The sequence below is a fragment of the Microchirus variegatus genome (genome assembly GCF_963457635.1).
Source record: "Microchirus variegatus genome assembly, chromosome: 12".
NCBI lineage: Eukaryota > Metazoa > Chordata > Actinopteri > Pleuronectiformes > Soleidae > Microchirus > Microchirus variegatus.
In genome coordinates, this window is record NC_139813.1 from 27,084,574 (window position 1) to 27,097,034 (window position 12,461).

The 12,461-nt window shown below is 42.1% G+C and overlaps 1 protein-coding gene across 1 annotated transcript in view; it reads left to right on the forward strand.

Annotated features, from left to right (window-relative positions):
• The window catches only part of LOC310934860 (uncharacterized protein), a gene marked incomplete at both ends in the record, with an annotated part of 53,777 nt that extends 41,381 nt beyond the window's left edge, over positions 1–12,396 (forward strand). Inside the window, 10 exons of the mRNA XM_083898659.1 lie at positions 31–1,834; positions 1,931–2,104; positions 2,209–2,382; positions 2,487–2,665; positions 4,102–4,267; positions 4,403–4,576; positions 4,712–4,885; positions 10,864–10,953; positions 11,575–11,697; positions 12,270–12,396. Coding sequence (XP_083754785.1) covers positions 31–1,834; positions 1,931–2,104; positions 2,209–2,382; positions 2,487–2,665; positions 4,102–4,267; positions 4,403–4,576; positions 4,712–4,885; positions 10,864–10,953; positions 11,575–11,697; positions 12,270–12,396 — 3,185 coding nt within the window. The remainder of the gene's footprint in view (positions 1–30; positions 1,835–1,930; positions 2,105–2,208; positions 2,383–2,486; positions 2,666–4,101; positions 4,268–4,402; positions 4,577–4,711; positions 4,886–10,863; positions 10,954–11,574; positions 11,698–12,269) is intronic.
• Between the last annotated feature and the right edge of the window lie 65 nt (positions 12,397–12,461).

Sequence of the window (12,461 nt, forward strand, 5' to 3'; positions counted from 1 at the left end):
TCACTGATTTATTTTCTTGTTTTCCTTCAGAAACCGGAGCTCCATCTTGTCGACGTGAACTCAAATCAAACCTGAAGAAGAAGTTCCAGTGTTTGTTTGAGGGCGTGGCTAAAGCAGGAAACCCCACCCTTCTGAATGAGATCTTCACAGAGCTCTACATCACAGAGGGAGGGACTGGAGAGGTCAATGAAGAACATGAGGTCAGACAGATTGAAAGAGCTTCCTGGAAACCAGACAGAGCAGAAACAACCATCAGACAAGAAGACATCTTTAAAGCCTCAGCTGGAAGAGACGGACCAATCAGAAGAGTGATGACAAAGGGAGTGGCTGGCATTGGGAAAACAGTCTTAACACAGAAGTTCACTCTGGACTGGGCTGAAGACACAAGCAACAAGGACATAGAGTTCACATTTCCCTTCACCTTCAGAGAGCTGAATGTGCTGAAAGAGAAGAAGTACAGTTTGGTGGAACTCATCCATCACTTCTTCACTGAAACCAAAGAAGCAGGAATCTGCAGGTTTGAAGACTTGAAGGTGGTCTTCATCTTTGATGGTCTGGACGAGTGTCGACTTCCTCTGGACTTCCACAACACTGAGATCCTGACTGATGTCACAGCGTCCACCTCAGTGGACGTGCTGCTGACAAACCTCATCAGGGGGAAACTGCTTCCCTCTGCTCGCCTCTGGATAACCACACGACCTGCAGCAGCCAATCAGATCCCTCCTGACTGTGTTGACATGGTGACAGAGGTCAGAGGGTTCACAGACCCACAGAAGGAGGACTACTTCAGGAAGAGGTTCAGAGATGAGGAGCAGGCCAGGAGGATCATCTCCCACATCCAGACATCAAGAAGCCTCCACATCATGTGTCACATCCCAGTCTTCTGCTGGATCACTGCAACAGTTCTGGAGAACATGTTGAAAACCAGAGATGGAGGAGAACTGCCCAAGACCCTGACTGAGATGTACGTCCACTTCCTGGTGGTTCAGTCCAAAGTGAAGAAGGTCAAATATGATGGAGGAGCTGAGACAGATCCACACTGGAGTCCAAAGAACAGGAAGATGATTAAGTCTCTGGGGAAACTGGCCTTTGAGCAGCTGCAGAAAGGAAACCTGATCTTCTATGAATCAGACCTGACCGAGTGTGACATCGATATCACAGCAGCTTCAGTTTACTCAGGAGTCTTCACTCAGATCTTCAAAGAGGAGAGATGCCTGTACCAGGACAAGGTCTTCTGCTTTGTCCATCTGAGTGTTCAGGAGTTTCTGGCTGCTCTTCATGTTCATCTGACCTTCATCAACTCTGGAACAAATCTGTTTTCAGAGGAACCATCAACATCCCAGATGTCCAAATTGTTTGGAAACAAACCTGAATTGAATCATCTGCACCAGAGTGCTGTGGACAAGGCCTTACTGAGTCCAAATGGACGCCTGGACTTGTTCCTCCGCTTCCTTCTGGGTCTTTCACTGAAGACCAATCAGAAGGTCTTAAGAGGTCTACTGACACAAACAGGAAGTAGCTCACGGACCAATCAGAAAACAGTCGAGTACATCAAGAAGAAGATCAGTGAGAATCTGTCAGCAGAGAGAAGCATCAACCTGTTCCACTGTCTGAATGAACTGAATGATTGTTCTCTTGTGGAGGAGATCCAAGAGTCCTTGAAATCTGGACGTCTGTCCACAGAGACACTGTCTCCTGCTCAGTGGTCAGCTCTGGTCTTCATCTTACTGTCATCAGGAAAAGATCTGGACGAGTTTGACCTGAAGAAGTTCTCTGCTTCAGAGGAGGCTCTTCAGAAGCTGCTGCCGGTGGTCAAAGCCTCCAACAAAGCTCTGTAAGTGGATCAATATATAAATATTAATAAGACATATTCTAAAGACCACAAGAGAAACATGTTTAACCTTTTGTTCATCACTGTTTTCTACCTCAGACTGAGTGACTGTAACCTCTCAGAGAGAAGCTGTGAAGCTCTGTCCTCAGTCCTCAGCTCTGTGTCCTCTAGTCTGAGACACCTGGACCTGAGTAACAATGACCTTCAGGATTCAGGAGTGAAGCTGCTGTGTGATGGACTGAAGAGTCCTCACTGTTCTCTGGAGACTCTTAGGTCAGAACCCTGTTTATTTGACAGGTGATCTTCGGGTTCTTGTTGTTGACAATGTTTGCACAATTTTCTAAACCACTGAATTCATCATGACTTCTTAACTCCAGTCTGTCAGGTTGTCTGGTCACAGAGGAAGGATGTTCTTCACTGACCTCAGCTCTCAACTCCAAATCCTCCCTGCTGAAAAACCTGAATCTGAGTAACAATGACCTTCAGGATTCAGGAGTGAAGCTGCTGTGTGATGGACTGAAGAGTCCTCACTGTTCTCTGGAGACTCTCAGGTCAGAACCCTGTTTATTTGACAGGTGATCTTCGGGTTCTTGTTGTTGACAATGTTTGCACAATTTTCTAAACCACTGAGTTCATCATGTCTTCTTAACTCCAGTCTGTCAGGTTGTCTGGTCACAGAGGAAGGATGTTCTTCACTGACCTCAGCTCTGAACTCCAAATCTTTCCTCCTGAAAAACCTGGACCTGAGTAACAATGACCTTCAGGATTCAGGAGTGAAGCTGCTGTGTGATGGACTGAAGAGTCCTCACTGTTCTCTGGAGACTCTCAGGTCAGGTGATCCATGAAAGGGTTGTTTTCATTTCCTGTCCATAAGAACCATTTGTTACGATTCGAAATGATTATTCAATCATCATTCCTTCATGTCTGTGTAGCACTCCCCTCAATAGACCTCATACTAAGGGCATGCTTCTGGGTTCCTTAATTATATTTTAACCCTCATTTTAAGTAATTTTCCCTAAAAGTAATTTGGATTTTGTTTTTTATACACACTCAACTATAGGTAATCACTATGCTCACCTTTGACTGACAAAGGAAATATCACTTTCAAAATTTTAAAACAAACAAATCAATTACAGTATTTACTTAAAGTTTAAACAAATTCTAAGAAAATGTATACACTTTTACTGAAAATATGTTCAAAGTAAATTCTTAGTAGCAGATATACTCTCAACTTACATTCAAATTACCTTAAAACCTCTGAATAATAAGATTTCAGTTACTTTCAGTAATAAACCCAAACACAATTCAGTGGGCCCACACTTACTCACCCACACACATACACACAGCCGGCAAAACAAACTAACCACGTTGCAGGCCTGATATGGTGACTTTTGATAAGTGTTACCTCCAAACCAAACGATGACCGTTTACCCGATCTGTGTCTGGAAGGTGACTCTTCAGGTAGACTGGAACAAACTGGTGAGTGGATGATGGCGCCTCCTGCGCTGTCCGGGACGATGTCCAACGACGACAGGTCACACACACTCCGGCAACGTCCGAGCCGAACCCTCGTGCTCCCGCGGTGAGACCACAAGGCGCAGCCGATATCAGAAGCTGGTTTAACTCCTCGCGGCTAAGTGCGTTCACTTTGAAAGCGAATGTTAATACCACACTCAGTTAGCTCAGTAGCTGTGCTAAGCTAAGACTAGGCAGCTTCTCTAAAAGTTCCGAGCTGAAACTTCACAAACCGTACACAAACAACAGTAGTTCCAATGTCCGGGCTCTGAATGTCGAGCAGACAATCTCTTACACACTGAAAACTACACACTTAACTATTCTATTCTGTAGAATGTTCACGGTCATGCGTCTCCTTTGTGCCTCTTTTTCCTCTCGTCGTCGTTTTCACTCGCTCCAAAACACACACACTCCACTCGCTCACTTCCGGTCTAAACCTGTCAATCACACTTTTACCAATACCTGATCAGGATCACACTTCTTCCCCATCAGTACTTCCTCTCTCCCCATAAGTTCCTTGAAAATAAAATGTAATATTTAACCATGTACATTTGTCAGGTTAATCTTATTTATTACACCTTACTCCTTTTATCAAAACTATTTTAACTTTTATGAACTATTACTTCTAGATTTTTAATAACAGATTTAACCATTCATTTAAATTTTATTTTGATTTAAACCATAACTTATCCATTATTCATTTTATGAATACGGATTCTTAACAGGGTTACATTTTCGAATGTTTAGGTTGTCAGGTTGTCTGGTCAGAAAGAAAGGATGTTCTTCTCTGACCTCAGCTCTGAACTCCAAAGCCTCCCATCTGAGAGAACTGGACCTGAGTAACAATGACCTTCAGGATTCAGGAGTGAACCTGCTGTGTGATGGACTGAAGAGTCCTCACTGTTCTCTGGAGACTCTCAGGTCAGAACTCAGTTTATTTGCCAGTTGATCTTTTAAATTCTGATTTTGCTTCTTCAGGTTCTTCTTAATGAAGATGTTCAATATCTTCAGGATTTTCTGAATCATCATGAGTTCATCATGTCTTCTTAACTCCAGTCTGTCAGGTTGTCTGGTCACAGAGGAAGGATGTTCTTCTCTGACCTCAGCTCTGAACTCCAAATCTTTCCTCCTGAAAAATCTGGACCTGAGTAACAATGACCTTCAGGATTCAGGAGTGAAGCTGCTGTGTGATGGACTGAAGAGTCCTCACTGTTCTCTGGAGACTCTCAGGTCAGATCTCCGTTTATTTGACAGTTGATCTTTTAAATTCTGATTTTGCTTCTTCAGGTTCTTGTTAATGAAGATGTTCAATATCTTCAGGATTTTCTGAATCATCATGAGTTCATCATATCTTCTTAACTCCAGTCTGTCAGGTTGTCTGGTCACAGAAGAAGGATGTTCTTCTCTGACCTCAGCTCTAAACTCCAACCCCTCCCATCTGAGAGAACTGGACCTGAGCTTCAATCATCCAGGAGACTCAGGAAAGAAGCTTCTGTCTGATGGACTGAAGAGTCCACACTGGAGACTGGACACTCTCAGGTATTCTCCTCCTCTTCTGCTTCTGCTTCATGTTCAACAGCAGTATTTAAACTTGTAAGCAGGTTCAGGTTGAAGATTTTCAGCTGAATAAAAACAGACGTTGACAACAATAGTTGTTTTGGAACATGTATTAGTTTCTGGAGTAAAAACAACATCCAATTCAAAATGATTTATATGAACTGGATGCAAACTAAATACTAATGAAGTTGAATAATTCATGACTGGATTAAATTGTAAGGTAAATACCTGAAAACTGTCCACTAGTGTCTTTTCCTCTGCAGTTCAGTCATTAACATCCTGCATGTGAGCTGGAGCTTCCTCAGTGACTCAACTCTGTCTTAGAACCATAGATATTGGCTGAAGGGTTCACTGGATCAGGTCTCTAGTCTCATGAGTCCAGAAGCCAAACCTTTGACGATGCCTTTCAAAATAAAACCACAACAAGAGCATTACAAAGTATTACATAAGAAAAGGCAAAGGCATCACTGAACAACTGAAATGTATAATTACTCTCCACAGACAACACAGACTATTCTACAGCTCCAAAATATGCCTGACTGACAAATCACTGTTTCATCAAATCACCAACTCTGGTTTGGTCAAAATAACCACTTCATTCACTAAATGAACGATGACTAAATGACTACTGTGTTAACAGAGTTGAGTAGATTTAGTACGAGCTTCATGGTGGCTCTTTTTAATGAAAACCACAGAAAACATGATCCTACTTTACAACTAAATGGTATAAACACACTTAGAATAGCAAACATGAACTTTCCTGTGTTATTCAAACATTCATCATTGTTTGAATGAATTTAAAATTCAGTGCTATACTCACATTTAAACATCTTTGACGTCATCTGGTCTAAACTGCAGGAGAAAATTGAAGTGCTGTCTCCTGTGTTGTCCACACGGTGGAGCTGTTCAGAAAATGCGTAGCTGCCTGAAACTATGGTCTCTGGTTCTGCAGACACCGTCTTCTCTCAGGGTGTAGTTCATAATTCTGTCCACCAGAGTGCGTCATTAAGACAACAGTTTGGACAAATGTTGGACACAAACTCATTCAGACTGTTTCTTCCTCCAGGATGGACCATGCTGGAGAGCAGAGGTTAAAACCAGGTCTCAGGAAGTGTAAGTATGGATTTACAGAAAATAACAACATATCAGCTGATCGTCAATAAACTGCAGCTGTGTCTTGTTGTTCTTCATCAGATTCATGTGAACTGGAACTGGACACAAACACAATGAACAGAAAACTCAAACTGTCTGACAAGAACAGGAAAGTGACCAATGTGAGAGAAGATCAGTCGTATCCTGATCATTCAGACAGATTTGACTACTATTATCAGCTGCTGTGTAGATCTGGTCTGACTGGTCGCTGTTACTGGGAGGTCGAGTGGAGAGGAACTGTTTATATATCAGTGAGTTACAGAGGAATCAAGAGGAAAGGCAACAGTTCTGACTGTTTATTTGGAAATAATAATCAGTCCTGGAGTCTGAGCTGCTCTGATGATGATGGTTACTCTGTCCTTCACTGTAAGACAAAAACATCCATCAGATCATCGCCTGTCTCTCACAGAGTATCAGTGTATGTGGACTGTCCTGCTGGGACTCTGTCCTTCTACAGAGTCTCCTCTGACTCACTGATCCACCTCCACACCTTCAGGACCACATTCACTGAACCACTTTATCCTGGGTTCTGGGTCTGGCTTGGTTCCTCAGTGTCTCTGTGTTCTCTGTAGAACATGAAGAGACAGCAGCTTCAGTCGTGTGGTGGACGAGGTCTCACTGTTTATAATCTGATGTTAAAGCTCGGCTCAGTAATTCATTGTTGAAACACTTTTGAATTCTCTTCACGTCCTGATGACCGTCAATAAATAAAGAGAAAAACAAACTTGTATGTGTGAAATAAACATAAAGAACGATCGTCTGTCATTAACTGACCCGCCTACCTATGGAGGTACTGACTGTGCTGTGAGCGCCCCCTGCTGCTGAGAACCAGCCTGAAACACAGAGGTTCACATGTGAACGATCACATTTAACACTAAACTCTTTTCAACTTTGAATATTTTCATACAAACACAAACAATCCTAACTCTATACATTAAAATGTTCAATGATAAACAAACGTAAACGTCAGAGAACTTACATCTGTGTTGTTGATGCACAGATCAGGAACATCTGCTGACTCCTGCTGGTCATCACATGGAACTGACAGCAGCTGCTCCTGCCGCTTGACTTAGCTCCTCCTAGTGGACAGATAGCACACCTACATCATCTGTGACCCATGACCAGTGGTCTCATGTATAAACAGTGTTCTGTGAGTTCTAACCTTAACCTCAGTAACACTTGTGTCCATAGTAGGGCTGAACGATATGGACAAAATTTCATATCTCGATATTCATGCCAGATATCTCGATATCAATACGATACGATATGACTACAGCTTCGGTGAAAACCAAGCATTTTTCAGAAAAATAAAAACATTATACAAAAGACTGTGGAAACTTTACACATGGAAAGTGCAGTTTTATTGATGAGAACTCACTGCCAGTCATCAACATTAACATAAAGTTACCAAAGAATAAATAAAAAATCATTTTTCATCATCATCACATGTTTTACTGCAGCTCCGCTTTAATGTTCGATGCGTTATCAGTCATCGCGCAAACAGTTAGCAGACTTACCAGTGTGCTAACCGTTAGCAGCTAACGCAGCTGTCATCTCCTGCGCTATATTATCACCTGTATGCTGCCTGGGGAAGAAGGACGTCTGCAGACATCGGCTCTTGAGTTCGGAGTTTGTTGTAATAAAATGGATCGTTAAACTGATGTAAGGTTCGGTTGTCCGGCTTGACCACAGGTCCGTGGTTGCGGCGAAATGATCGATGCTTTATGTTTTGGCACAAAATCGCCACCGGCCTCATTATCTTCCGCACTCATGTCACTTTTCTTTCTTTTTATTTTGATTTTCCCAATGTGTGTCGTGTGTATGAGTGTGCGTCTCAGTCTCCGTCTCCCTCCCTCCTATGTTTGTCATTGGTTTGCTTCAGCTGTCGATCCACAGCAAGCATGAAATAAGGTTTGTGATTGGCTGGCCGTAGTGGTGCATTCAAGGCAATCGTAAAAAAGATGTTTATTTCGACTGCCGGAGCTGTACATGCAGGGCGAGCGCGGGGGGAAATTTATATCGTTTATATCGTCGCTTTTTCGATATTAATATCTTGAATATTCATATCTCGATATCGATACGATAACGATATATCGTTCAGCCCTAGTCCATAGGTAAGTTTCAGTTGGAGGACTCATGAATTATGTTCATAAAACATTAAAACAGGAACTTCTTCCTGTCACTCACTCACCCCATGGATGTATAATATGAACTGGATAGAGCTCCGCCCCTCCGCTTCCGTTCATTCCTATCAAGCTGCTCACCCAGCGCATATGCCAAAAAAGTTTTTGACTTCCGCGTTTATTTCCGGGTTATGGGCCCATAGAGCATGCGCAGTAGTGTCACTACCATAATTCCTCTCAGCTATGTGAACGAGCCGTCCGCGTTATCGACATGCTCGGCGCGTACATGGACAGCGAAAGGCATGATGGGAGTACGCTAATGACGTGCGCTAGCGGATTTCATGAATACCGGCGTCACGTTAACTTTGGCTTTAAACCATGGATTTGTAAATAAATGCAAAACCAACGATATCGAAGTGAATATAGTGAAGCTGAAAAGTACAATGACAGAGTTAAAGATTAAAACGATCAATAAACATGGTTTATTTGGGTTAGGACCGTGACTATTACTTTATATGTGTTACAGGAATCATGTTGTTTTTGTCTGATTTCTCTTATATAATTGTATAATTATTATTACGAACAATAACAACGTGTTAAAGTAGGTTTTTAACTCCCGATTATTTCACTCAACACGTTTATATTCAACTATAATTCGCGTAATCGTCACATTTAACAATAACTTTATGAACCGATAGTGACGATAAGACAAACATCCTCCCCGGGAATCAGTGGTGAAGTGACCGCAGGTCTCAGTGCATCACACGGTCACAGCTCCACAGTCCACACCGTCATCAGTGTCACGATGACATCATCACACTGTCACAGCTCCACAGTCCACACCGTCATCAGTGTCACGATGTCCGGGACTGAACACAGTGATAAAGTGCAGCATGTCAGTCTCCTCTCCTCAATGAATCCACACAACAGCTCGTTAATACATCGATAATACATTTGAAAATAAATGTTAATGAGCGCCGAATAAACAACTAAAACTTGCTTTGTCATAATATTTTAAAAATGTAAACAAAACCCCCTCATTGTCTTCATTTATTCACATTTCTCATGAAGTTTTCATATCGTACGGTTCACTGACAGCATCGCTGTTCCCGAGACGCCACATGACCGCGCTTGTCTGTGCTCGTACACAGCTGTGACGTCACTCTGAGAAATAAGATTTGTCTGTGCTTTTTATGGCCTTAAGGAATGTTTTTTAAACATGAAACTCCATATATTAAAAAAATATAATGTAAAGATTTATAAAAGCCCGTGTCCATGTCTCGAGGTGTCCTGTCCTGTCTCTTTTGCTATTGCGGTCAATGGGAAAATTGCTTTTTGGGCTCCATGGGATTTTTTGTTGCAGTACCCACAGTGGCCACCATGCAAAAATTGTCTTCAAGGCAGAGGGGGCGCTCTATCCAGTTCATATTATACATCCATGACTCACCCCAAACCTCAACACGTGACTTCCTGGATTTCTCTCACACCACAGAAAACGTTGCTCTCTGGTTCGTTTCCTGTTCAAAGCAGCAGAATAACTTTCAACAGCTTCATGACGTTTACTTCTTACCATCAGAAGGTAACGGAACTGAACTCATCTCATCAAACATCGGCAAAAGAAATGTTTAAGAAGTTTGAACTTTTTGTCGACGTGATGTTTTTACTGTGAAGCTTCATGAATCTCTCATGTCTAGTCTTGTTTTTGGCAGGCTGTTTCGATTTTAGTTTCAGTCTCGTCTCTGTGTCAAACTCATTTCAGTTTGATTAGTTTTAGTATAAACCAAAGAAAATGTTTCTTTTTCTCATTTCACAAATCAAACATGGTTATCACATTATTATATTATTGTTTGTATTAGGGCCGGGACTCGATTAAAAAAAAGTATCTAATTAATTAGAGGCTTTGTAATTAATTAATCGAAATGAATCGTATTTTAATCGCATATAAATATTTGACCTGAGAACAGTGAGATATAGATAGTATTTTTTTTCACATGGATTTTCAGTATACCATTGAATAATACAGACTGAATACATACGCTTAAGCAACAAAAATATTGTTTATTTTTGTTTTTTGCCATTAAGTGTAGCAATTGCATATTTAGAAACAGTACATTTCATAAATTCAGGTAGCCTATAGGTCCTTTTCATTGTCATAAACGGACAATGCTGCGAGTGAAATGAAGACTTGTGGCAGAGGCTGCACCGAGGACTCTGCACTTCTGTTAGCAGCAGCTCAAATGTTAGCTTGGTTAAGACACCGCACGACGTCAAATATCGTCATTACCAGACGGTTGGGAAACGACCTGAGCGAGCATTATTTTATAATTCCCTTCAAGATAGTGTGAAAGTAACATAACTATTTATAGAAGGAACTAGTTGTTCAGACGATTATTGATACTTTGGTTCTAACTCGTGAGAAACTGGTACCAAAACAGAACCAGTTCTCGAGTTTCATCCCAATAACAAAAAGACGTCCACGTACGTTTTACTTGTTCTCTGACGTTTGTGTTGGTGTTCTGCTCACACTAACATACCTGTGGTTCCTTTCATCTGGTCCATCTGGTGTTGCTGGATCTTCTTGCTCCTGCTGGACCTGATGATGATGATGATGATGATGTTGTTAGAAGCCTGAGGTCCACCCATGTTAGCAGAACTTGTAATGTGTGAGTTTTACTCTCCCAGCAGGTGGCGCTCTGCAATGAATCAGATCAAAGACAGTGATGAGGAAGCTCCGCCTTCTAAAACCACTCTGTGTGAGGAACATGAGGGTCAGAGGTGAGATGAGGATCTCATGGACCATGTGACTCATCTCCATGTCGCAGCTCAGTGTTATATTTACATGTCATGTCCTGTGTTTGTAGGAGGATCCATCAACAGAGACCAGACTCTGCTGGACCTGGACCCAGCTGTGTCTCCATGAAGAGTGACTGGTCCATGGATCAACCTATGAACTTCAAACAAGAACAGAGGTCAGATGATGGAGGTCTTCACAGGTCAACAACTCAAATGATCGATCATGTACCATCAGAAATGCCTAATATTTTGGACCTCAGATTCAGCACCAAGACGTTCTGGACCCAAGTCCCAAACAGACTCTTTAAGCTTAGATCTGGACCCATGAAAACATAAGAAATGTTGAAGAAAACTGGAACAGTCCTGGCTCACGTCCTTGGGTTTGGGTAAACTGATCTGACTGAAGATGTTCTACATATTTTAGTGGAAGTCTTAAATGTATTAATCAGTGTTTGACACCGAGCAGCCGACACCATCTGGGTCAAACTCAACCATTTCTTACACAAACCTGTTTTCCTTTTGTCTCCAGATACTGTCGATCATTAATGAGATCAATCTATCAGAACAGGGGTTGTATTTACATGTCATGTCCTGTATTTGTAGGCGGATCCATCAACAGGGACCAGACTCTGCTGGACCTGGTCCCAGCTGTGTCTCCATGAAGAGTGACAGGTCTATGGGTCGTCTTATTAACTTCAAGGATGGACAAAAACATGGTGAACTGATGTAAGAATTTCACACATAGTAACAAACACACGTGATTTTTTGCGAACAGCAGCCACGTCTGTGGCGCTCTTAGGTTTTTTCAAATGGCGTGTTTGATTCTTGTGTCAGACATCGCCCTCATGACCTTTACAATGATAACCAATCAGTGGCGGGCAGTCTGTTGACTCCACATTTTAGTATCAGCTCAGCTTGCGATGGACCTCATCAGAGCAGGTGCTAAAAAAACACCAGGTACCAGATGGAGGGAGATGATGGAGGGTGGAGGTCAACAACTCAAATGATCCATCATGTACCATCAGAAATGCTTAATATTTGGGACCTCAGATCCAGTACCAAGACGTTCTGGACCCAAGTCCCAAACAGACTCTTTAAGCTCAGATTTGGACCAAAAGAGTCTTAAATGTATTTATCAGTGTTAGTGTTTGACACCAAGCAGCCGACACCATCTGGGTCACACTCAACCATTTCTGACACAAACCTGTTTTCCTTTTGTCTCCTGATACTGTAGATCATTAATGAGATCAATCTATCAGAGCAGATGTAAATTTACATGTGATGTACTGTGTTTGCAGGAGGATCCATCAACAGAGACCAGATTCTGCTGGACCTGGTCCCAGCTGTGTGTCCATGAAGAGTGACAAGTCTATGGGTCGTTTTATTACCTTCAAGGATGGACAAAAACATGGTGAACTGATGTAAGAATTTCACGCAAAGTAAGACACACTTACATGATCCTCCACCAGGGGGAGCCTACTCCCTGAACG